Source organism: Podarcis raffonei, chromosome 3 (assembly GCF_027172205.1).
Source record: "Podarcis raffonei isolate rPodRaf1 chromosome 3, rPodRaf1.pri, whole genome shotgun sequence".
Classification (NCBI taxonomy): domain Eukaryota; kingdom Metazoa; phylum Chordata; class Lepidosauria; order Squamata; family Lacertidae; genus Podarcis; species Podarcis raffonei.
Window position 1 is genome coordinate 59,732,560 of NC_070604.1, and position 24,152 is coordinate 59,756,711.

A 24,152-nucleotide genomic window follows, 5' to 3' on the forward strand; every position below is an offset into this window, starting at 1 on the left:
TCCCCAGCGAGGGTCACTTACTGCTGTCATTACATGATGACAGTGAAAACATTCCTCTTTATCCAGGCCTCATTCACGAAATAATATACGGCCTGTTAAATGGGGAGGGGGGACTGTTATTATTATTGTTGTTGTTATATTTTTATAAAATGGATTTTTACACATATTCTGTTTTCCTTTCCACAAGTAGCTAAATGTGTACATGGTTTGATTTTGGATGTGATATTTGAAATTTCATGCGAATGTCAGAGTTGATGAAAATGAACCTCACCCCTGCGATACAGTCTTACAATTTCAATGCTTCTCCAAGGCATTTACAACTGGTACAAAAAGGGATCGATTATCAATTTCCCAGAGAGATATGTGCCTTTTTCTTTCTTAAGAAAGAGCCTTTTGTTGTTGTTGTTGTTGTTGTTGTTGTTGTTGTTGTTTTGGGGGGGAAACTTGACTGGATCATTAGAAAAACGCCAGGCACCAAATTCATTTTAAGATATTGAAGGAATATTTAGGAGATTATTCACTCTAATTAGTTTTGTCAGCCTACGCAAAACTAGTCAGATCCCTTGGAGGAGTGATTGGATAAGACACCTATTAATACAAATACTAAAGTGTGAAAGCTGTGGCATGGAAATCAATTAAAATCTATAACTCTCAGCTCGTCACAGGTCACAAGCACTGCATTATTGACATGGCACACCTTTGGTAAACATAATTCAACTATAAACATTGTATAGAATCCACAGAAGTAACCAGATGAGGAATGGTTACTGGGAGGAACGCAGAGAGAAGATATGCCATGGTGCACTTGTAGCAGCAAAACTGTACACCTTCATCTACCCCAGCTGCAATAAAACTCTCCAGCATCAGTCTCTACAAATACAGCAGTAGCTGTAACTCTCCAATGGTTTGACTCGACCTCCAAAGGCACAGTCTTCCATTGTCTCCTGAGACAGACAGATGCCAACAAACCCCTTTGGTAAACATAATTCAACTATAAAACTTGTATGTGAAGTCAAAAGAATGCAATGAACCCCGCAAATCCCCTAGACGCAATCAAAAAAAAATGGGAGAATGACATAGGCTATGAGATTAACCCCACTCAATGGACCAGAATGTGGTCTAATACCCCCTTTAAATCCATATCAACGAAAAGAAAAGAACTCACACTGAAACTCACCTACAGGTGGTACCTAACTAACACCAAGGAAACTAGCGCTAATACACCCAGGAACCTCACCAAAATGCTGGAGAGGGTGCACCTCCACAGGCACATACCTCCACATGTGGTGGGAGTGTCCCAAAATTCAACTATTCTGGACAACAGCCATACAAGAAATATGTAAAATAACTAAGCAAGTAATAGACATCACCCCAGAATTGGCCCTACTAAACATCTTCCAAGACAACAATGCCCATTTACACCACAAAGAACTCATAACCCACCTGCTCTCAGCTGCCAGAAACACCATAACCAGACACTGGAGAGACCTGTCAGGAGTAAGCATGGACCAATGGTACCAAATAGTATGGGAAACAGCCCTACTAGAAAAATTAACTAATAAACTGAAACTGACACGGGGACAAACAGAAGAAGACGCCTTCACCCCGGTATGGCTCCCCTTTATCACATACACAGCCCAACAGGACAATGACAATAATCCACCAACAGCATACAAATCAATATGGCTAACCTGATCCAAAACACACACACACCTCACTCACACACGGAAACAAAGATCACCACAGCCAATCACAAGCAAACAATCACACCCTAGGCCAACCCCAACCTCTCTCACCACCAAAGGAACACAAGTGAACAACACAAGCAACGCTGACACCAAACTCTACATACATTAAACATAATAGAAACACCGCCACCCGACCCCACCCCCATCCATCTTCCCTCTCTCCACCCCCCTTTCTTTTTTCTTCTCCCCCTAATGCCTCAACAAATGAAACGGATTTGTAAAAATGTTACATGGAAGAAGAAGAAAAAATACGAGGCACTACACTTCTGTAAAACAAGAAAATCCTTAATAAAAAATATTTTTTTAAAAAAAGAATGCAATGAAATAAGTCACCTAAGCTCTACTACAGTAATGTGAAGGAGTCTCAGTGACAAGTCTAGATGCTGGCTAGCAATAACTTGTATGAATGGGGAAGGGTCATAGTTCAGTGGTAGATCCCATTGCTTTGTATCCAAACGCTTCTGGGTTCGATCCCTCTAGGTAATCCTGGGAAATGCTACTGTCTGAAACTCTGGACAGCCACCACCCATCGGTGGAGACAATACTGAGTTGGCTGGACAAAGGGTCTGATTTAGTACAGTGGTACCTTGGTTCTCAAATGCCTTGGTACTCAAACAACTTGGACCCAAACACTGCAAACCCAGAAGTGTGTGTTTTGGTTTGCAAACTTTTTTCGGAAGCCGAACATGCTCCTTTTTGAGTGTTACGCTTCCGTTTTGAGTGCCACACTTCCGTCTTTGAGTGTTACGCTGAGGTCTGTCTGTTTTTGCTATTTATTTTGTGTATTTTTTTGCGGCACTTTTTGTTTTGTTTTTGTGATTGTGTGGTACCCAGTTCAGCTACTGATTGACTGATTGTGTGACTGCAGTACATTGTTTATTGATTTCATTTTATGGATCAGTGGTCTCATTAGATAGTAAATTGTTGTTTTAGGGGTTGTTTTTAAAAGTCTGGAATGGATTAATGCATTTTGCATTACTTTCTATGGGAAAGCGTGCCTTGGTTTTGGAACGCTTTGGTTTTGGAACGGACTTCCGGAACAGATTAAGTTAGAGAAGCAAGGTACCACTGTACATGGCATGCTCCTCTGTCATATTTCTAGACATTTATACATGAAACTTCCAATTTTCAAGTAATAAAGACAAAAATATATTAACACAAAGCTTCTCTCAACAGAGTAATATATATTTTTATTTTTAAATTCTACCATGCCTACTTTCATCCTCTACAATGGCATGCCAGTTGCAACTGTTAAACTGCACACCTTAAATATATAGTCAATCTAACATACTCGGGCAATCAGACAAGGCTAGTTTTAACACACATTTTATCAGCAGCTGCTGTTATTCATCTTCCATTCACTAATAACCCGTGTTGTCAAAGTTTGTCTTCTACAAGCTGAAGATATTCTCATTACTCAAAATGATATGGAAGCAATACTCAGAACATGACAAAGTAAATTGCATTTCATCGTATCTTTTTTCTTCTTCCTGCGGCTGAGGGAACACGTAGATCGATACTCTTCAGCATGGGAACTCCACACTGAAATTTTCATTTGTTTCAAACAGCAACAAAAAGACCTTAAGCATGCCCTGTCACTTTCGGTTTAGGAAGAAATGCACTAATAAACTCTTACCCCTGGGTCATCTTTGACAATGGGCAATACTATGCCAGCTCTTATTAAAGGCAATTCGTATCAGTGGCCCAAAAATTTCCTTTAAAATTACCATCTTTTGTATCCATGTAGCAGGATGTCAGCTTTAAAGTGCCATCGAGATATAGGACCTGTCACTATAGTTAATTTTCAGCAGAGTTTTAACACCAGGGTAGCTTATCCCCCAGGGTATGTTTTTGACTAACGAGGTTTATTTGGTGGTTATCCAGACAAACAAGGAAGCATTACTACTGCATATTGCTTTTCAAATATAGCGGGAAGCAAGGAACTCTATGTACTCAAGCTTTAAGCTGATGCAGCCAATAACTCTAAGATCTTATTCTAAATAAATAAATAAATAGTCCAGTAGCACCTTTGAGACCAACTAAGTTTGTTCTGGGTATGAGCTTTTATGTGCATGCACACTTCTTCAGATACACTGAAACATATGTCACCAGACCCTTATATATTCTTCTGTTTCAGTGTCTCTGAAGTGTACATGCACACAAAAGCTTACACCCAGAACAAACATAGTTGGTCTCTAAGGTGCTACTGGACATTTTTTTAAAAAAATATATATTTATTTCAACTACGTCAGACCAACACAGCTACCTACCTGAATCTAAGATCTTAGGTAGAACTCAACGAGTTGTTGAAAATATATTTATTTTTCATTTGGTTTTGACAAAATTTATAGACCACTTAATCAAACCAAACCTCTAAGCAGCGTATATAAAATAGTATAAAATATAATTTGTAAAACTTTTAAATACTTTAAGGACTTGAAATAAAAACGAAATGGTGACTTTGAAAATGTCAGCATTCCTCAATGGGAGACAAATTTTATTTCCTTAACTTTGATCTAGAACTGAGATACACACCATACAGTTGAAGCCTATTTAAAGCACACAACCCTCCCCAAAGAATCCTGGAAATTGTAGTTTGGAAATTGCAGCTTTGTCAGGAATGAACTACAGTTCTCAGAATCCTTGCGAGAAGGATGGACCTTGAATGTATTGTGCACACGCATAGCTTTAGTACAAAAAGAAATTTCCTATATTCTTTGTACAATTTGTGATAAAGCACCAGTGTCCTGTGACCTTCATTCCAGGGGAACCAAACCTAGGATAAGTGCTGGAAACTATGATGTTTCTCACCACTCAGAGTTTTCTGTACACATAACAATATTAAGTAAAGTAAGGCTATAGAAAAATAATAACGAATGGGAACATTTAAGTCAGGTTTTCATCTCTATTGGTATAAAAACAAAGCAAACTCCATGGAATAAATATTTAAACATTTTTATGTCATTAAATATCATTTAGATAATCTGTGGTTTTCCAAATAGAAACCAGCCACATTTGTTTTATTCCATGAGGATTCCAGCAACATCCAACTGGCTTCTCCTCTCTATATCACTTGAGTTCAAGGTATTACCAAGATAAACACATTTTTATTTTTAAAACATTTGATGTCAGCAATCAGAAAGGGGGAAAAAATTACCTCGAACAATAAGCTGAGCAAAATTGGAGACTCCAGATCCCCTCTCAGACTGAGTAACACAGCGATATAAATCCTGATCTGTTTTTGTCACTTCCTGAAGTTTAAAGGTAGCAGCAAATCGTCTGTGATTTATGTTTTTAGTTAGGGCCACAGGAATGTCTTCTCCATTTCGTCTCTGGAACAAAAGGAAATCAGCACAAAAAGACTGGGTGATTAAAACAGCATCTGACTGGTAGGATCACAAAACAAGCAACTTGGCAAGTAATGAAAGGGAATATGGAACCTTAGCAAGGTGCCCATCTTTATGAGAGAGGTTATGTGAGGAAGGAAAAGGTACTATAGGCAGCTTGGCCAATATTCTCTTTGCACTCTGAACACTGCACCCCATCCACCACTCTGAATGACTTTGTGTTAGTAGAGACCATGAAATGTTGTTAGAAATAGATGGCAGCTTTGTACTGGGTATCCTGATGCTTAAGATCCACAAATGAAGTATATCAGAAAAGGAAATACACAACAACAATATAAACAAATGGAGTTGTCTCCAGTGAACAACTTCTGCTTGTGTGATGAAATCTCCTCCCCTCCCACTCCAATGCTCAAAATCTGCTTTCTAGTTTCTCCCAACCCTCCAGAGCTTTAGGGTGCTGGGGGCACAGGGGATGGGGAGGAGAGGGAGAAAAAATACCACTGCATGAGCGGAAGCTGTTCTGCTCACACAATAACTCTGATAGATTCAACCCATGGTAAGTTTCTCATATTTCAAGTCTTGGAAAACTGAACCTTCTTGCAATATATTTTGAAAGCAGAGAACCATGGCAGAATTCTGAAGAACTGTCAACTTCTAAAGTATGGAGAACTCCATTTTCCCCCCCAACTGCAGCCAGAAACAATAATCTCTTGTCTCTCTTCCCCATGTCTGGTATGACAAAACACATGCTATCATATAGTGAGTAAGCAAGCAAATATTACCTCTCCCAGTGGCCTGTACTTCAGCAATACTAACCAGATTTGGATATTGAACCAAACATTTCTGTGCAAGATTTCTGATAAAGCATTAAAGAATGCCCCCTTAAAGCCCTGCAGACAACCTCTAGGATGGGAATGGTGAACCTGTGGCCCTTTGGACATTGTTAGCTTACCAACATTTGTAAATTACCCACTATCATAGGTATACACAGTGCTGCATCTGTGACTACTTGACTATTTGAGCATTTTTACAGAGGTGCAAAATGAATGAACTATGCATATACAACTCTGAACAGCTCCCACACTTTACAAAACAGCCTCATCTAGTCAAGATTCCCTAACGTGTACCTGGGCATTTAACAATGCAAATGTATGCTGTCCACAGGGTAAACCAGAGACAGGGCAACTGAGGCCCTTCAGATGGTGCTGGACTGTAATTCCCATCAACCCTGGATGAAGCTGGTGGGAGCTGCACTTCGGATGGCCATAGGTTTGTAGTCAAGTTGTGAAATAGCAAAACATTAAAATTTAATTTAAAATAATTCGTGTCATTCCTGATTTAATCATATCAAAAGGAAGAAGAGAGGGGGAAAGAAGGTTCTCATGACTACTTTCTGTGAATTGTTATGTACTGTATGGTCTACAAAAAATAAAACAATGCAGGGAAGCAATTGTCCTGCATAATGCCCCATTGCAGACAATCTTCTCTCTGCTAAATCAGCCAAGATAAACAAGCCTTTTGCACCCCACACAGAGCCCCTTTGCTTCTTCCTTTTGCAGCACAAGCAATTAAACCAGGCAACATCAAATAATGCCAGGATATTAAACCAGACCGTGCTCTAAGATCCTGGCTGGTTCTAAACTTTGCTTAACTGAAGATTTCTACATTGCAGCATGTAGATGCCCCTAGAAGGAGCAATGAACTCATTCATATCACACCTTATAGGCAAAGATGCAATTGTGTGAATGTGGTCAGTAGGGTTCATGGGAACTCAACAGCCGCCACAGTTTGTAAACCAAAACCGCAGGCTGGCAGAAGGTAGAAGAAAGAAATCACAACACATTATACATGGTCAGTGATGTGTCCTGCAGCCTTGTAATCAGTGAAGAATCTGACAATAAAAGTCCCTAGGAAGTAGTGCAATAGGGCCAACAGTAGTAGCATTTAGGCATCCCCAGAGAAAATCTACTCAGATAACAGCCACTGAGGCTACAGAGTGATGCTTATGTGACTCTGAGCTATTGTCCCGTGGAGGGCCTAGTTAACTGAGGCAGAATTAAATTCAAACCAGGATGAACTTATCATCTGCTGCTGTTATAAGGTAAAACAAAAAAGGAACTGCAAACTAAGGAGCCAGGGGAAATGATCACATTTATCCGAAAAGGGAAGGCTCTCTTCAAACCTAAATGACAGCAGTAGCTTCAAAAGATGGAATGTAGAGTGACAAGAGGGATTTCGTATGCAAACATACACATTTTAGACTGGAGTTCCAAGAAAAATCTCAAATGAAATTGTATAAAGACTGAAGTTGCAGCACTGCTTGTCCAGTGCTACTATATAGCAGTGTCTCTAAAGCACTCTTTTAATATGAGAAAGACCACCAAGAAAGTGTAAATCACACCTAATCATTCTTACATTTCTCTCTGCTGTATAATATTAGGCAGAAGCAGGTGACATGTATATACAAAGTTTATATTAGAGAAATATGCATCTTCAATTATATATCTGGCAAAAAAGGAAAGCTCCATGACCCATCAGAAAAGCATTCCCTGGAGAAACCTCAAGCCTTTTATTTTATAAAACCAATATTTATATATATTTTATTGAAGTTAATTTCAAGTACACAAAAATACTGTTCACATTATTAATCATATCTACATCCTGCCCCGTTCCCTCAAAAGCTGAGGGCAATGCACTCAGGATGGGTGATTCATTACCAATAAATTATTCCAAACAGGACACAATGATCTTCAGCACTATAAGCCTGCACTCTAAATTAAGAGATTAGGTTTTTTGTGTTGTTGTTGTTGCTTTAACAAAAAAAAAATAAACTATATACAACTCCTGGCTTCAGTGGAATTCAGCCAACATGAATGGAAAGTCATGTTGGTGCAGGTGGTACTATGGCCAATACACCGTCACATTCATAGATAAATGAGAATTTACATCCCTCAGTAGCTGTCTCAGTGCCAATGGAGAAAACATGAACTGACTCCTAATGCCTTGGTTGCAATCATATGTATGCAATTAGGCTGGCTGAATTCCACTGAAGTCAAGAAGATTTAAACAAAGATTGCACCCACTGTCAGAAGTTACATGTTCATACTGCTTACTCAAATAAACTGGATGTATACCATGCAGTATATGTATATATAACTAACAAAGGAAACAAAAGCATCTTACCACCTGTTTTTTCTTAAAATGTACTGAAGCAATCCTAAAAATATACAAGATTCTATCCCCTTTTGGCAGTGTCATTAAAGCAGAAGACAAACATGTGGGCTTTCAACTCCATATCCAAAGGCTGTAAACTTTAACACTCAGCAGGAAGTAAGTCCAGCTGAACACAATGAGGCTTACTTGAGAGTAAACATGGAGAATGATTCTCACTGTTGCATATGAGAGAGCTGCACAAGTTCCAAGGCTCTAGTTTTCAACTGGTAGGTCAAGAACCAGGATGGCATCATACTTTAGTATAACTATAGTAAAAACAAACCACAGCTACTTGGGACCAGACACCACAAGGAACTGTGTTTAACTTAAAACTGAAAGTGGACGTTCTTGATCTCCTGTGGTATACAAAAGAGAAGGCATGGGATGAGGGATGTGCAAGATCAAGGCTCATGGCAAGTTCTTGCTTCTCCTAAAGCAAACCAGACTGCATGTATCTGAGGTCTGGATTCCATCTAGGTTAATCATAAGGACACTTTATTAAGCTTGGGCTTAACCTACTGCAGTTTCTGTTTGGAACAACTGATATAAAAAGAACTCTTATCTTTCACAGGAGCAATATGTTATGATGACAGACTCAACAAACTACTGTACTTGTAAAGTACTAGGAAATCAATGGTCAAAACATTGCAAGCACTACTATTAGAGATCAGAGTATGCATGCTGGATACAAAGGGGGGAGGGATGTAAAAAGCCAGACTGCTGTGATCAAAGAAAAGAAAGCCATTTTTATGGGAACACTATCAAGAGCACAGAAAAAGAACACTGGAAAGATACTTTCCTACAAGAGCTATAATAAAGAGAGACATCTTCTGAAGAATGATGTAATGCTGGATGTACTGTAAGCACTAGCTAATTTGCAGAATTGAGTCTGGAGGGACTGAACCTGCAGCAATTCCCCCTGAATCATGTGTCACCACAGTTGCAGGGCAGCAATGAGACAGAACAAGATGAGGCATAAATTGCTTACAAGACTCTGGTCGTGAAAGAAAAGGAAAAGGCAAGATCTTTATGAATTAACTTTATAGTAAAGGGGGGAAGTAAAGAGGTGTGAAGCAAGAAATCTTTAAAAGCAATGTTGTGTAACAGCAATACACCTGGGAATCCAGTAAGGATTGATTTAAGAAGGTAGCGACTTAGGGCCTAAGCAAAGTGCTATAGAAAACAGGCTTAGTTAGCAGCGTTGCCTCCAATGCAGGCAAGAGACAGGAAGAATTCAAAACTCCAGAGCTGCCAGCCTGTTCAGCGGGAGGAAAGTAATTTCCACGAGTAATTTTTTTAAAGGGGAAAGTAAACAAGTTACAGGCACAAAAGACTACTCTCGTTGGAGATATCTCTGTCTATCCATTTATCTATCTATCATTTGATTATCTATTCATTTATTTAAGTTCTATACCTCCCTTCATCCAAAGATCTCAGGGCAGTTCACAGCATAAAAATGCAAAATAAGAAAACAAAACAGCACTAATAAAAACAAGAACATGAACAAAACAAACCCATACTGTGCCTCCCACAAAAACATTTAAAAGGGCATAGAATGTTAATCAGCAGACAGCCTAGTTGAAGAGAAACATTTTCGCCTGGCCCCTAAAGATATAGGTACAGAGAGACAGGAAGTGTTCTCAAGAAAGGGTGGTCTCATGCTTTGCACATCTACTGAGAAACAACAGCCACTCCATGTTTCCTAGAGCAGGAGTCTTCAACTTTTTCAGACCCAGGAGCCACCTTTAATACAAACTTGCATTGGGAACCCATTCCTTAATTCTCCACTGCCCTCCCCCCCCATTCCCCAATTAGAAGAAGAAGAGGAGGAGGAGGAGGAGGAGGAGGAGGAGGAGGAGGAGTTTGGATTTAATATCCCGCTTTATCACTACCCTGAGGAGTTTCAAAGCGGCTAACATTCTCCTTTCCCTTCCTCCCCCACAACCTTGAGTGAGGCTGAGTGAGGCTGAGAGACTTCAGAGAAGTGTGGCTAGCCCAAGGTCACCCAGCAGCTGCATGTGGAGGAGCAGGGAATCGAACCTGGTTCACCAGAATACAAGTCCACTGCTCTTAACCACTACACCACACTGGCTCTCCATTTGTATGTTAGCAGTGCTGCTGTTGCAACTCGCCGTGGATCTGATCATAACCCAGTGGTGAGTCCCAACCCACCTGTTGAAGACCAGTGCCCTTCACTAGTGCAAAATACATTGGGTGGAAATCACCGGCCATTCATTATATTACAGATCTGTGTATATAGATTCAACATGTAATGAACAAAGTTGCCCAAAGACTGAATTTGGGGTGTGAGTGTGTGGATATTCCACTCTTCCAAAACAAAGATCAATAGTTTTTATTACTCATATTCATCTATCATGCACAAATCCTTGGCCAAAAAAAAAAAAAAAAAGAAGTTCATCTCAAACAAAGATGTATTTGACTTCCAAATCTTCTAGGGTTGGGCACTGGCAAACTGCTAGCTCTCATATATCACACAGGCAGGCTGATTTATGGGCATTCAGAATCTGAGTAGGTTCTCACTTGTAAATCTTAATGCATGGGGATGAAAGACAGTTATACAAGACTACAGTGATCTATCAATTGCCAGGAAGTAAAAGGAGCATATAGCATTGGAGAGGTACAAACATTCATGCTTAGGGTCAGATCTGAAGCCATCTAATCTAGCTACCCTTTCCCCCCATTTTTTGTTTAAGTTTGATGTATCCCATCTAAACTAGTCTGAAAAATACTTAAGGGGATTCACCCAACCAGCCCTGTCGGCAAAGCCCTGTGCAAGGAGTTCCGCTTGTGCCATGGAGCCTCCCCTCTCTCCTCCCCCTGTATACCTTGAAATTGGCTCAAGGGAGGGGGTCAGGAGAACCCCCAGGACAGCGGGAGAAGTAGAGGGGGGATCGTTCCATCTGGCTAGCTGAAATACTTGCACCAGTGGAATATCCACCATAGATGTAAAATTCTACCCTCAGACTGTTTTTCAATATTACAATTGCATCAACTTCACAATGTTCTCTATTGCATTTTGTCTTTCAAAAATAAGACTTTTAAAACAGTCATTTTGGTGGATGTACCTCTTCAGCTGAAGTGTATTCTTCCTTTAAGGTGAATATGTGGCATTCCCCCCCTCCCCGCACACTATCATTTTCATTTCCATTTAGCAGGCTACTTCTTTTTTAAAAGCATGTTTTTATTTGTTTGACTGTTTGACTGTTTGACTGTCTGTCTGCCTGCCTGCCTGCCTGCCTGCCTGCTTGCTAGCACTGAGCAATTCTGTGAATCCTTTATGGGTTGAATATGCCAAATTGTTCTACTCTGCTTATCTTCCAAATGCTTATAAAATAATTCTATAATTACTAATATGCTCTTGCCCCAATGTAATTGCTCCTTTCGTTTGTTCTCATGATTTATTATCTCTCCCCCACTCCACCCCAGCAGCCTTGGCAATATGTAATCTGAGGATCCCAAACATGGCACCTGCGAGCACGCCATTCACAGACATCCCCTTGCTGTTGACTCTCTGCAACATATAAGTATGGTAGGCCAGGGAGAGGGAGAAAGAAACAATACATTTCTTGTTCCTTTCAGCCACCCACTTTTAAAGCCAGACAAAAGATAGGGGAACACTCAGCTTCCAAAGTTGCTGAGAATCCACAATCTTGAATAAATAGGTTAAACAAATGGCAGGAATGTCTGAAAGTAGGCCTGTTGCTATGATCATGCAAAAAGGGTTGAAGTTGTGCCACACCAATCAGTCAAGCTCTAAATATACAACAGATGCCCAAGATGGCAGACAGCTACATTCCAAACAGCATTTGCAACCATGAATGCACCATCACCTTGAAGACACTGCTTTTTATAAATATACTGTGGCTTACATGGTGGGAAAAGGCAATATCCTTCACAACAGAAACACCCTAATCCTCATGTTGTCCAGAACAGAAAGCAGAAACATCTAAATGTACACAATACTCCCTAATCTCAGAGAAAAGTCATGAGTTGTAGTTGCAACAAACTGAACTCAAATTCGTCGTTCTCTTTTTCTATCCTTCAATTGCTATTTTCAGCCAGTTGCTTTAATTATCTGCAACTCCACTAGGAATGACATTTTCCTGTGGCTGGGAGAAGAAAGGCATCATGCTGCATTAATGCTGATGAGCCTCTCAAAGGGTGAAACCATGGCACCCTCTTCCAGCTTTGGCTTGCCAACTAAGGAGGCATTTAGCCAGCACCTAAAGCCATTACTGACTGATTACTGACAGGATTACCAGTCATGCTTTAAAAAACCCCACGTTTTAACCATGGGTGATAACACTCCTCATTTCAGATCCACCAAAGTCAAAGGTAGCAACAAGATCTGTGTGGCAAAACACACATACACACACACACACACACACACACACACACACACGGAACTGCAAAGGCAGGCTAAACCTCTTTGCTCAAGCCAAATGATGTGTTGGTGCCAAGGCTCAACAATGATGGATAGGCTCATTAGTGGTTCCGTTATCAACTACTGAACCTAGAGCCAGGGCATATGGTTTAGCAGATGCTCCAAGGAAAGGGCTTTATTGATGGGAGCCACATAGGTGTCGTCTTATGCTGGCCATGGACAAGAGATCTCAAACGTTGTGAGACAGCTTACCACATTTACTACCATTCCCAAATTGGAAAATAGAATGAAGCAGCTTGGTTCTGAAACCTATTGCTCAGATATTTAAACTGAGCTAACCAAAAACACGGTGTGTTTTTGGAATCTTCTATCTGACCCCCAAAACACACATGTGTGCGCGCACACAGAGGATTTTAGTGTTCTGAATTACCTGATCTTGTTTTGGACATGAAATTAATGTGTTCCAAAAAGCTTTGCTGTTTAACTCAGTAGTACGTATGTTCCAACTAAGTTCAGTAGAACATGCTAGTATGTGTGCTTAGACTTTCAATCTTCCCACACAGTAGAACACAGGATCAGGCAGCCCAAGTTTTAAACATTTGTAGGCAGGCAAGGGGTGACATAACTGGGCTCCTGAGCCCCACAGGGATGCCACAGAAAGAATCTAGTTGGTCAAGGTAGCTGTGGACTCAAAAGGTTGAAAACCTCTGGGAGTGGGCCTTTTGGGAAAAGATCACATCCACAGTAGGTTCAGAGTCCCACTGCCATATCCAAGATAGCACTTGGATGTAGCACTACTACACCATATTATAACTGAGTGATCACCTGTTGAGAAAATACTATCACAGATGAGCTCATGAATTATTTGATCCTATTACTTGAGGCAATGAAAGCTAGTTGCAAAGCAATAATTTTCACAGAACCTTGCAGCCAACTGTGAACTTGCCCTCTATAATTCTGAATAGGTTACTTTCATATATAATAGGCAGATTTGCTTTTCAACATGATTTGTAGTTAAAATATTTCAAAGTTTCCATCTATTTATCATCCTAAGTGAAGAAGCACTTTCAGGAATATTTACTTGCCATCAGAATCCTACAATAAAGAGGTGAGACATCAACCTGGGTTTCAAAATAAACATTAACAACAACTTTTAAATGGATCTGCAATGGCTTGCAAGCTAGGTATTAAAATCACTAAGTACTGTGTGAATCCCTGTTGGTTTAGGAATTGGAGTATTGCTCCTTATGCCTGTGGCTCTTTTTGGATAAGCCATCTGGCTCAGGTCCCCTTCTGTGGTAGTCTCTCTACTCATATTCAACTATATAGAGGGAGCTATGTTGAGGTCACCCCCCCCCCCAACTTGGTGAGGTGAGCTGCTTACGCCACTCCTTCTCTCATGGAGCCTCAAAACTTCAATTGGTAGATAGTTTCATTGACCAGCAAAGTCTTTTATAACCCAACCTCTCCAAAGAACTGTACTGAACACCCCCATCTGTATGGAGCCTAATTGTTCAGGGAATTTTTGTTTGAACTTTTGCAGATTAAATTTGTCTCCCCTAGAAGCACACCCTTTACTAGGATTATGCACATGGATTCCTTCACAGCTTACAACATGTGAGAAGTGGTACAGTATCCCACCCACTGGCCATGCCCCCAAATGATGACGTGCATCTTGGCTGTGTGCCCCAGTGACCACACAAGGTTAGTGAGCAAATTCCATCACATTACTTCTTGGGGTTTTGGGGGGGGGTGTTGGAAATTTTTGTGCTTCATTATCTTGTAAACTATCTTGGTGGGTTGAATTTTTAATGAAATAAACGTGTTTATTGTTTTTAGCAAAAAGGAGAGGAAATCTAATTATGTAATTTAGACAAAACAAAACATATGTTTGCTAAAACAGCTTTTGTCTGTTTGTTAAACAATCTACCCTAGAGAATAAAAATGAAATAATCTGACATCAGTCTGATATGGAGAACTGCACAGTATGGAAACTTTCCAGTTGGCTCTTTTTAACCACATTGGATCAGCATTTATCTAGGTTGCACAGAGTGGTTAACATAAGTACTTGCACACTGCCATTGTTAGCACCTTAGCTATGACAATTATACAGGTACTTTTAATGTGTGCTCACTTTGGCACTCCTAATACTCTGCTTCTTTATAATGATTTTTTTGTGCTTATCTAAGTGTTGTTTTATTAGTGTTCCCCATTTAATGGAAACTCTTAGTCCCTAGTGATACAGCCTGCAATTACTAAACTGGTCATGTAAAGTCAAAGAAAACTATGCTTAAGTCACTGAAATTGAATGTTTACAGTTATCACATTGAAGCAGAAGGCATGAGCAGTACCATTATCTGTCATCTCATTTTATTTTACTCATTAGCAACAAACGTCATGGAGGATAAGGCTATCAATTGCTATGTTACACCTCCACTGTTAAAGGCAATATGCCTATGAATATCAGCTGGTAGAAATCAGAAGTGAGGACAATGGTGCTGAGCTCCAGTTCTGCATATGTGCTTTCTACAGGCATATATGATAAGAGGATACTGGATGAGATGGACCCTTGGCCTGACCCGGCATGACTTTTGTGATTGTACTTCATCCTGTTCTAAAATCTGGAATTCTTTAATTCTGTTGCATCACATGGATGTAGTTTAACATTCTGTTTAAAATCAAGGTATAATTTGCTATCAACTTCAATCAAATAGTTTTTCAAAATCACAGATACATATGCCCCGCTTATCCGCAAGTACCATACAATTTTTCCTCACCTCACTGAAAAGGAATTCCAAATTTAGCACATTGCTCCCCAGGACTGCATTTTCCCCATTTTTTAAAGTCTAAAACATATTGCTTACGTTTTTAGGGTGGTTATGGTGCCTAAATAAAATAAATGTGTAGAGAGCATTCTACTGCAGAGAATATTCACTGCAGTGTAATAGCAATTTCACATAATACCTTGATTATAAGAAAGGGCTACCCAGAACACAGAACACAGAGCCCATGAATAGAGAGATATTTGATGAAATAAAAAGTGTATCACTGCATCCATAGCTGTCAACCGTCCCTTATTTGGCGGGAAACTCCCTTATCCCAGCGCCGTTTCCCACTGCTGTCCCGGACTGATGATGTCCCTTAAATTTCCCGGGTTTCATGCTCGCCTGGCTCGGGAGGGAAGCAGCGCCTCGGGGTCCTCCACCTCGAGAGAGAGCGCGCACGCAAGCTGCCACAAGTCCGTCTCTCCCTTTTCCCCCTCAGGGGCGCGTCATGAGGAGATGGGTGGTGGCGGGTGGGCAGGCAGCTCCTCTCTTGCGAGACTTCCGCCGCGCTGCCAGGGGAAGCCGGAGGCGGTGGCAGCGGCTGAGGAGGCAGCCTGAGGAGGAAGAGGAGGGGATGGGGAGGGATGCAGAAGGGTGGCGCTTCAGCGGCCACTGCAGTGCTGCAACCGTCTCATGCCAGGCTCGCGGGCAGTGTGGGCGAGAGTCTTTCTCCCTCTCTCTCGCACGGGGAAGGGCTGATGGAACTCCTCACGCCAGGACGACGGCAGCCCCGACGTGCTGCTTAGCATACCCTCCAACCAGTGCAGCATCTTAATGTAGTGATTTCCCCCTCTGCATCCCTTTGCCGGATTGCTGCGCTGTTGGAACCACCGCTTGAGGCTTCGTTTGGCTGCTGGTTGACTAAAATCCCCTATTTTGGCTGCTGATCCCTTATTTTTGAGGCTGCTGGTCCCTTATTTTCAAATCTGTAAGTTGACAGCTATGACTGCTTCTTCAACTCATGTGAGTCAGATTTTGTTTATAAAAGTGGGGGACTCAAAAGCTGTATAAGTACAACCACCTTTTAATATGAAATAAATGAAAATTAAAAATAAAGCAAAAAAAAATATATATTGGAAAGCATTTTTCAGTTATGTGACTTATCCTGTATAAACCAGAAAAAGTAGAACTTGCATTTTTTGTTTTTGCAAGATGTATGCCCACAAATGGACCCCATTGAATCAGCCTTACCTGGAGCCATAACTTGTTATTCACTGCATCCCTCCCTGTAGCAATGCACTGAAATGTAGCATTCTGGCCTGCATTGACCTCCACATCCCCAAGCCTCAAGAAGTGAGGAGATTTATCTGTGTGTAGGTGGAGAGAGAGAAAAATGTTACCAAAAATATGTTCAGACAAAAAAAGCCCATTTACTTCTCCCCAAAGATACACATTACTGCAGCCTTTGGTTAAAACTAATTTTTTACATGAAAGAAAATAATTGTTTCAACTCAAGGAGAGAGAACAAAACAGCCTTGATCTTTCTTCCTGCACCACACAAACTCTGCTGAAGCTTGTCAGACATGAATTAAAAGTGATTTGTAATAAGCCAAAGCGTAAAAGGATGTGAAACAAAAAAAAAAGCCTAAAAACTCTGGAGTGAACTTCCATTGCATTATACATAAAACCACTGCAATGAGAAACCACTGCATTAACAATACAAACAATCAGATTTAATTAACTCCATATAGTGTGATCTAGTGCCACGTAGACATCCCTGTCAGTAAATATCACCTGCACCACTAAATACAGCAACATTTGACCCACTGACAAAGCTTCTCATACTAACTGTCCTGCCTCAAGGAAAGCTCAGTGACAAAACCATCCTTGTGAAATATTAGGGTTGAAAAAGGCAGTGGTGGCAGTCGAGAGAGAAATATGCTACATAGTTTGCACACGCATTACTCTTCTAAATTACCTGGTAACAGGCCACACATCAAGAGTCTAGGCTTAGCAATTCAATAGACTGGCCCAGTCTATTACCTTTGCAATTAACCAAACAACATTCAGTAATGCTATGCCTGTGTGGGGTGTGGGGGAAGGCTCATGTTAATTAGGATCAAGGGCCATGTTTACTGCCCTACAAATCCTATACTGGAGAGCTGCTGCTGTTGAATTGAACCTATGGCCATCCTTGCTGATAAAAAATGATAAAATGGAAGAAGCTGGTGATGGAGGCATCAACTCATGGAGCTGGCTTTGATGACACAGGAAACTAAACCATGATAGTTAGGTGCTACTAACCTTGCATGTAAGTTTCAGGGGAGCAGCCATGGATAACTATTTATCTTTTCAGAATCTGAAAAGTCTCAAGAATACCTTCATGTCTCATTTTACTCTATGAAATGCTGTATTACAAAATTCTGTTGGGTGACAACTTTCCAAAATGTGACATGAAAAACCTCAATTTATTTCATTTTTCTCTGTTGCAGGAGCCTTGAGGGAGCCTAGCAAATTGTAGGAGAGTTGTGGGAAATAGAACACACATGGAAGGTGATTCTAGCCTCTTCTTCTCTCAAGCTTGTAGTTCATCCTGGACCCAGAGGTTCAGTTGTGACAGTAGTCCCAATATGACTTTTCAGAACCCTCAATGGATATAAAGACAGCTATTTCATTGGATTTAAACCAAGTGATCATCATTTCAAGTCTTTGCACACTTAGCAATCAATTACTATAATGAAATTTATACCATTCTGTCCTTGATAACCTCTCGGAAGCTTTGGCTGCTGCAGGATGTGGCAACAATCGTGAAGGTGGTTTGGTCCAAGAAAGCACATCCATACTAATCATAGAATCTTAAAATTGTAGAGTTGGAAGGGACCATAAGGGACATCTAGTCCAACTCCCTGCAATGCAGGAAACCTTTGCCCAATGGGGGATGTGAGATTAAGAGTCTCAAGCTTTACCAACTCAGCTATTCCACATAGTTCAATATAGTTTATTTATGTACTGCTTTTGGGCCTAAAGGGTCTCCGAATCATCTTCAGGCATGATTTTGCTGTTTTGATAGGGCTCTCTGCACACACTTTAAATGCCATTTGCTCAACATTGGTTGCTACAACACTTAAAGGTGTTATTATTATATTGATAATAAGTTGAGCTAAATCTCACAAGATCATGAAGAAGCACATAGGTATTTTACAGATAGGATTTATAGAAGCTTGATTCTAATGCTGTTTCCCAGAAATAGCTGACTGGGTGGAACAGAGCCATTGTGCCAGATTCCCAGCAGGTGGTTGCTGTTGCCCACCAGAAGGGAATGCGGAGGAAGCAAGGCGTCAGGGCCAGTGGCGTAGCGTGGGTTGTCAGCACCCGGGGCAAGGCAAGTAATTTGCGCCCCCTAACCCGTGGATTTTAGCATTCGAGTCTCTTCCACTAGTGCGAGCGCGCCCCCCCCAGATGTTGCGCCCGGTGCGGCCGGCCCCCCCTGCACCCCCCACGCTATGCCACTGATCAGGGCGGTCAGTGTTGGGCAAATGCACCAGCAGTGCTAAATCCTCCTGCTGGTGCATTTGCACTACACCAGTCTCTCTGCCACCTATCCCCTCTTCCTCCAGTGAAATCCACCTACTGGGAAGCTAGTCGAGTGGCTCTACCCCACCCAGCAAGCCACTTCTGTTGTTATGTTCCCTCATTAGCTGGAATCCCAACTAATAGAAATCTTATACATCTACATTTAACTATAAGCTACACGTCTGTGAATGTCGAGAAACATTAAATTAAGGTATTTAAATTAACAAGAAAACAAGATTAATTCACTGCTTCAAAGGTGTCATTTCCCCACTTTTTAACAAATTGTAAGAGGAAAAACTAGAGGAGGAGGGTGGAGGGAGGACACCAATGGCTGGATGATGGAAAAAGCAGTCAGACAATATTGAGCCTGTCTTGAAAAAGACAGAGAAAAATGTGACTCTTAATCATTACTTACCACAAGGGTAACTCAGAACCTGGATGTCATCAATGGCAATGTAGCCATTTCTTCCATCTGAGACTTCGGCCTCAAATATTACCTGTCAAAGAGAAAGAAAAAAATGTTTACAACCGTCACTGCTACAGAATTCCCATCAGTGCAGGGTGCAGATATAAGACAACACTTTTTCATTACAGCTGAACTTGCTGCTAGGTTTCACTCCTGAATTTAATCATTTTCACCATTCTTGATTTACACAAAGGTCAGCTATTAATTAAGGCTACTTCAGTGCCCTTGCCCTCTCATTCTGGCCTGCAATATGCAGAATCTTTAGAACAAATATACCATTTTAAATGAAGCAAGTATTTTCCAGTAAAAAGAGGGCAGATTTTTCACATACTGCCTAGGAGACAAGGCCCTTCATTTTCTACCTCAGCAATTCAGCTGAATACCACATTCACAGTGAAACTGAAAGTATAAGATTAATATGCTCATACGTATCTTCGTTCTCTGTTTCTGCCAAGCAAGAGATAAAAAATGTGATGGAAGGAATAATAAAGGCACTGGTATCATAGCTCCTCTGATGCCTAGCCGAAATCCGTGTCAATAGCAGCAGCAGAAATGGTGTAATCCTCCGCAATAAATGGATAGAGTTATCTCCATGCCCACCTGAACTCTGAGCACTGCAAGACTCCAGGGATGATGCAGAGAGAAGCATCAAGTACTAGAATTCAAAGAGTATTCTGTTTCAGCCCAAATCATGAGCTCACAATCTCTCTATGTGAGGACCAAACATATACACTGATTTCTTGCTTGATTTTATTTTCTGTAGCATTAACATGATATTAATGTGCGTTTGCAGCAGGATTTGATTGTATTTTTATATTGTTTTTTAAAGCAGCCAGAAAACACACACTCTCTCTCTATGTCTGTGTGTGTGTGCGCGCGCGCGCGCGCCAAAAACAAAACAAAGTAGAACAGCATATCATCTTAACTGTGTAGTTCTGCCTTCAGGCATAGGGGTGTTGCTTTTTTCTTTTCTAATTGCCAGTGAAGGCTTTTTTTAACCCTTACTCACCCACCATTTCACTGTGGTCTTGATACTCACGCAACCTTCATGCAAAAAAGGCCAGTTTAACTAAATGCAACATTTCCCCTCAATACAAACTGGAGGAGGGTGATCCAGATTAGGGCCTCCATGCTGACAATTATGAGAGGGGGGAACTGACACTGAGTTCCCTCATTCCACTCACAGAGCTAAAATTCCCAGAGTCCCCTGGAAAGAGGACTTGATCGCTAAGCCACTCTGAGAGTTGTAGCTCTGTGAAGGGAATAGAGGTCTCATAATATCTCTCAGCACCTTTAAAAACTATAGTTCCTAGAAATCTTTGGGGAACCCATAACAGTTAAGCAGGGCTGGCCCCAGACATTTTGGTGCCTGAGGTGAACCAGGCCCCACAGGGCCGTCTTAAGCATATCTGGCACCGTGGTGCAAAGATCGCTCCGGCGCGCCCCCCCTTTCCCAGAGTTGTCGAGATTTTCCCAAGCCTCTGCAGGGATCGCTCTCCTCCTGCGGAGGCCTGGGAAGGAAGCTGCACGCCCGCCAGCCATATGGTTGATGGGGCACAGCTGGCGGACGTGCAGGGAAAGGGGAGGCCGCTGGCAAAGCCACACAGCTCCCCCACTCACTGGGGCGCCCCCAGATGCGTAGGAAGGTCAGGTGGTACCCAGTGCTGAATTTTTTTATGGCACCCCCCTCACTGATATTGTTTTTTACAGAGGGTACCCCAAAGTTGTTGAGCTTTTTTAAGGAAAGGTTGCACAGAGTTTTTGAGCTTTTGGGGGGTCAGGGAACACGATAGTTGAGCAGCTTTTTTACCAATACGCCCACCGGGGATATGAGCACTGATTTCTCTGGCAGATCAGCCTTTTTAATGCAATTAAGCCGTGGAACAATGCCAGCTATGCACCCTTGCTTGCTTGCAGATGCTTTGCAAGAAGGGGAGAGCCCAGCTTGTTCAAACACCCATGTCTACAGAGCGGTCAATGCAATATTAATGCGGAAACACAAACCCCACAGCAGCCACCACTGGAGGAAACTGTTCTAAAATTAAGGGGAAAAATATGCATTCTAATATTTGGAAGGAAACTGGAGTGAGGGAACCTTCTCCACTCCCCCCCCCCAAAAAAAAGGTTCAAGAAAGTGGAGTCTAGATTTAGGCTGAGTGCACACCATACATTTAAAGCACCTAGAAAGAGCAGCACCCAGGAAGCTGTAGTTTGTTAAGGGTGATGGGAGTTATAGCTCTTTTGGGGTAAGCTACAGCTCCCAAAATTCTTGGAGTGTGTGTGCTTTAAAAGTATGATATGTATACAGACTTAGATAGTTTTAATAGGGAATATAACAGTTTTATAGAGGACAGAGATCTACCAACAGTCCAAAACATTCATAATCAGGTATCTCAAGAAGCGTGCATGCACACCAAAGCTCATACCATAACAAATTTAGTTGGTCTCTAAGGTGATACTGGACAATTTTAGGAAGGATTATTTTAAAGACTTTTTTTAGGGAATTTTTTTTAAAGGACTTGATTCTTTTAAAGGAACTTTTTTGGGAAGAGTTTTTTTTAATAATCTTTTTCAAGAATTTATTTATTTATTAAAAAAACCTTTTTTTGTTAAGCACCTTTCATCAATGGGAAAAATGGGAAATTCTTTCATTCCTGGAAAGGCAGGCCTCACATAGAATCATATAATTGTAGAGTTGGAAGGGACCTTGAGTCTAACCCCATGCAACGTAGGCGGGATCTTTTGCCCAAACGTTGGGCTTGAACCCTAAGAGTAAGAGTCTCATGCTCTACCGACTCAGCTATCTGTGGGTCCAGCACTTACTAAAGAAAACAGCTACAGTGAAAGTTTGCATTTCATCATGGGATTATTGTGGTGATATATAGTCAGAAAACAAATAAATGAAACTTAATAAGCAAATTATTGATCTTTTGTCAAGTCCAATAACAAAAATAAATAGTATCAACTACTTTTACATTATAAAAATTAATCTTTTGCTGCTTTAAAAATAATAATCAACAAGTTTACTCTACCATGACACCATGAGCAGTGAACATTTTTAGCTTCTAATTGGTAATTGGCAGTAAAAAAATGCAAAATTAAATGACCCTAGATTCATATATACCCAACCTTGGGCTGACTTTCATAATCATATCTGTTCAGTGGCCAATGTGGAAAAGAGATGAGAGATGGGGTATATTCTATATACACAGAGACTGTGTTAGCATCTCTCAATAACAGGATATATTCACTGATTAACTTCCAATCACCAAGTTTCTCAGCCGAAACATAAACGATGGAAGAGACACCACATGCTTCCCAGAACCTTTATAAATTGTGTATTATAAAAGTGCATAATCAATATGTTTCTAGGAGTGTCATTTTGCAGCTTGTTTCTTGCATGTGTTCTATTTAGGCATTAACTTAAAATACAAAGGGGGCTAGGAAAGGAGAGAAACATACTACCTTTGCCATTCCATCACCCTTCATGAGGTAGATAATGAATTTATGAGGTGGGATTAAAAACACAGATTTTCCAGGATTCTAAAACGTGGAAGAACCTTCCATGTTTACAGTAAGCTGCTTGTTCTACAAGAATGGGGAGGAGCTTCTGTGTTTGTGTGCTAATGTAGAATTAATTTAATTCTAGATCAGAATACCTGAATATGTCTTTTTTTGTTTGTTTGGTTGGTTGGTTGGTTGGTTTTTTGGTTTGTAAGGTTTCACACAGAATCATTTAAGCAATTAAAAACATTCTAGAGCATATAAAGCTTAGACTGTCACAATCCAACGTTTTGTGTTTATTATAATCCATCTCTAGGTAAAGGTAAAGGTACCCCTGCCCGTACGGGCCAGTCTTGACAGACTCTAGGGTTGTGCACTCATCTCACTCCATAGGCCAGGAGCCAGCGCTGTCTGCAGACACTTCCGGGTCACGTGGCCAGCGTGACAAGCTGCATCTGGCGAGCTAGCGCAGCACCCGGAATGCCGTTTACCTTCCCGCTGGTAAGCAGTCCCTATTTATCTACTTGCACCCGGGGGTGCTTTCGAACTGCTAGGTTGGCAGGCGCTGGGACCAAATGACGGGAGCGCACCCTGCCGCAGGGATTTGAACCGCCGACCATGCGATCAGCAAGTCCTTGGCGCTGAGGTTTTACCCACAGCGCCACCCACGTCCCATAATCCATCTCTATATACTACCTAATATCACCCCACCAAAGGAATCATCACAGAAGGCTTACATCCTTTCTTTTAGAATTTCTTTGTTCAACAAACAAATCAATCCCCAGTTCTAGTCAATCGAATGTAAGAAGACAAGTCTGGTCTAACTAGAGACAAAACCGCCATCATGAACACAGAATTTTACTGGAATGCGTTAACATTTTATTTAAGAATGCAAAATTCAAGAGTTTGCTTGGTGGTAACCTGAGCTAATAATTTTTCCTACAAGTAGAATGGATATAATGATTATAGTAAATTACAGCTTTACACTGAGTATATGGAAAAGCCGACATGATTGCATTGGCAGCAGTGAGATGAGAAACTCAAAACTTGAGATAAAAAGACAGGCACTTGACAAAGCAGGCATCGCCAAAGTGGCAAGCAAAATGGCTAATTGAACCACTAGCATTTAGC

The 24,152-nt window shown here is 41.1% G+C and overlaps 1 protein-coding gene across 8 annotated transcripts in view; it reads right to left on the bottom strand.

Annotated features, from left to right (window-relative positions):
- The window catches only part of PTPRK (protein tyrosine phosphatase receptor type K), a 334,736-nt gene that overhangs the window by 147,776 nt on the left and 162,808 nt on the right, over positions 1-24,152 (bottom strand). For all 8 annotated transcript variants that reach the window (XM_053381865.1, XM_053381864.1, XM_053381866.1 and 5 more), the window contains exons 4-6: positions 19,467-19,548; positions 16,730-16,845; positions 4,906-5,080 (exon numbers count right to left, since the gene is read on the bottom strand). In XM_053381865.1, coding sequence (XP_053237840.1) covers positions 4,906-5,080; positions 16,730-16,845; positions 19,467-19,548 — 373 coding nt within the window. The remainder of the gene's footprint in view (positions 1-4,905; positions 5,081-16,729; positions 16,846-19,466; positions 19,549-24,152) is intronic.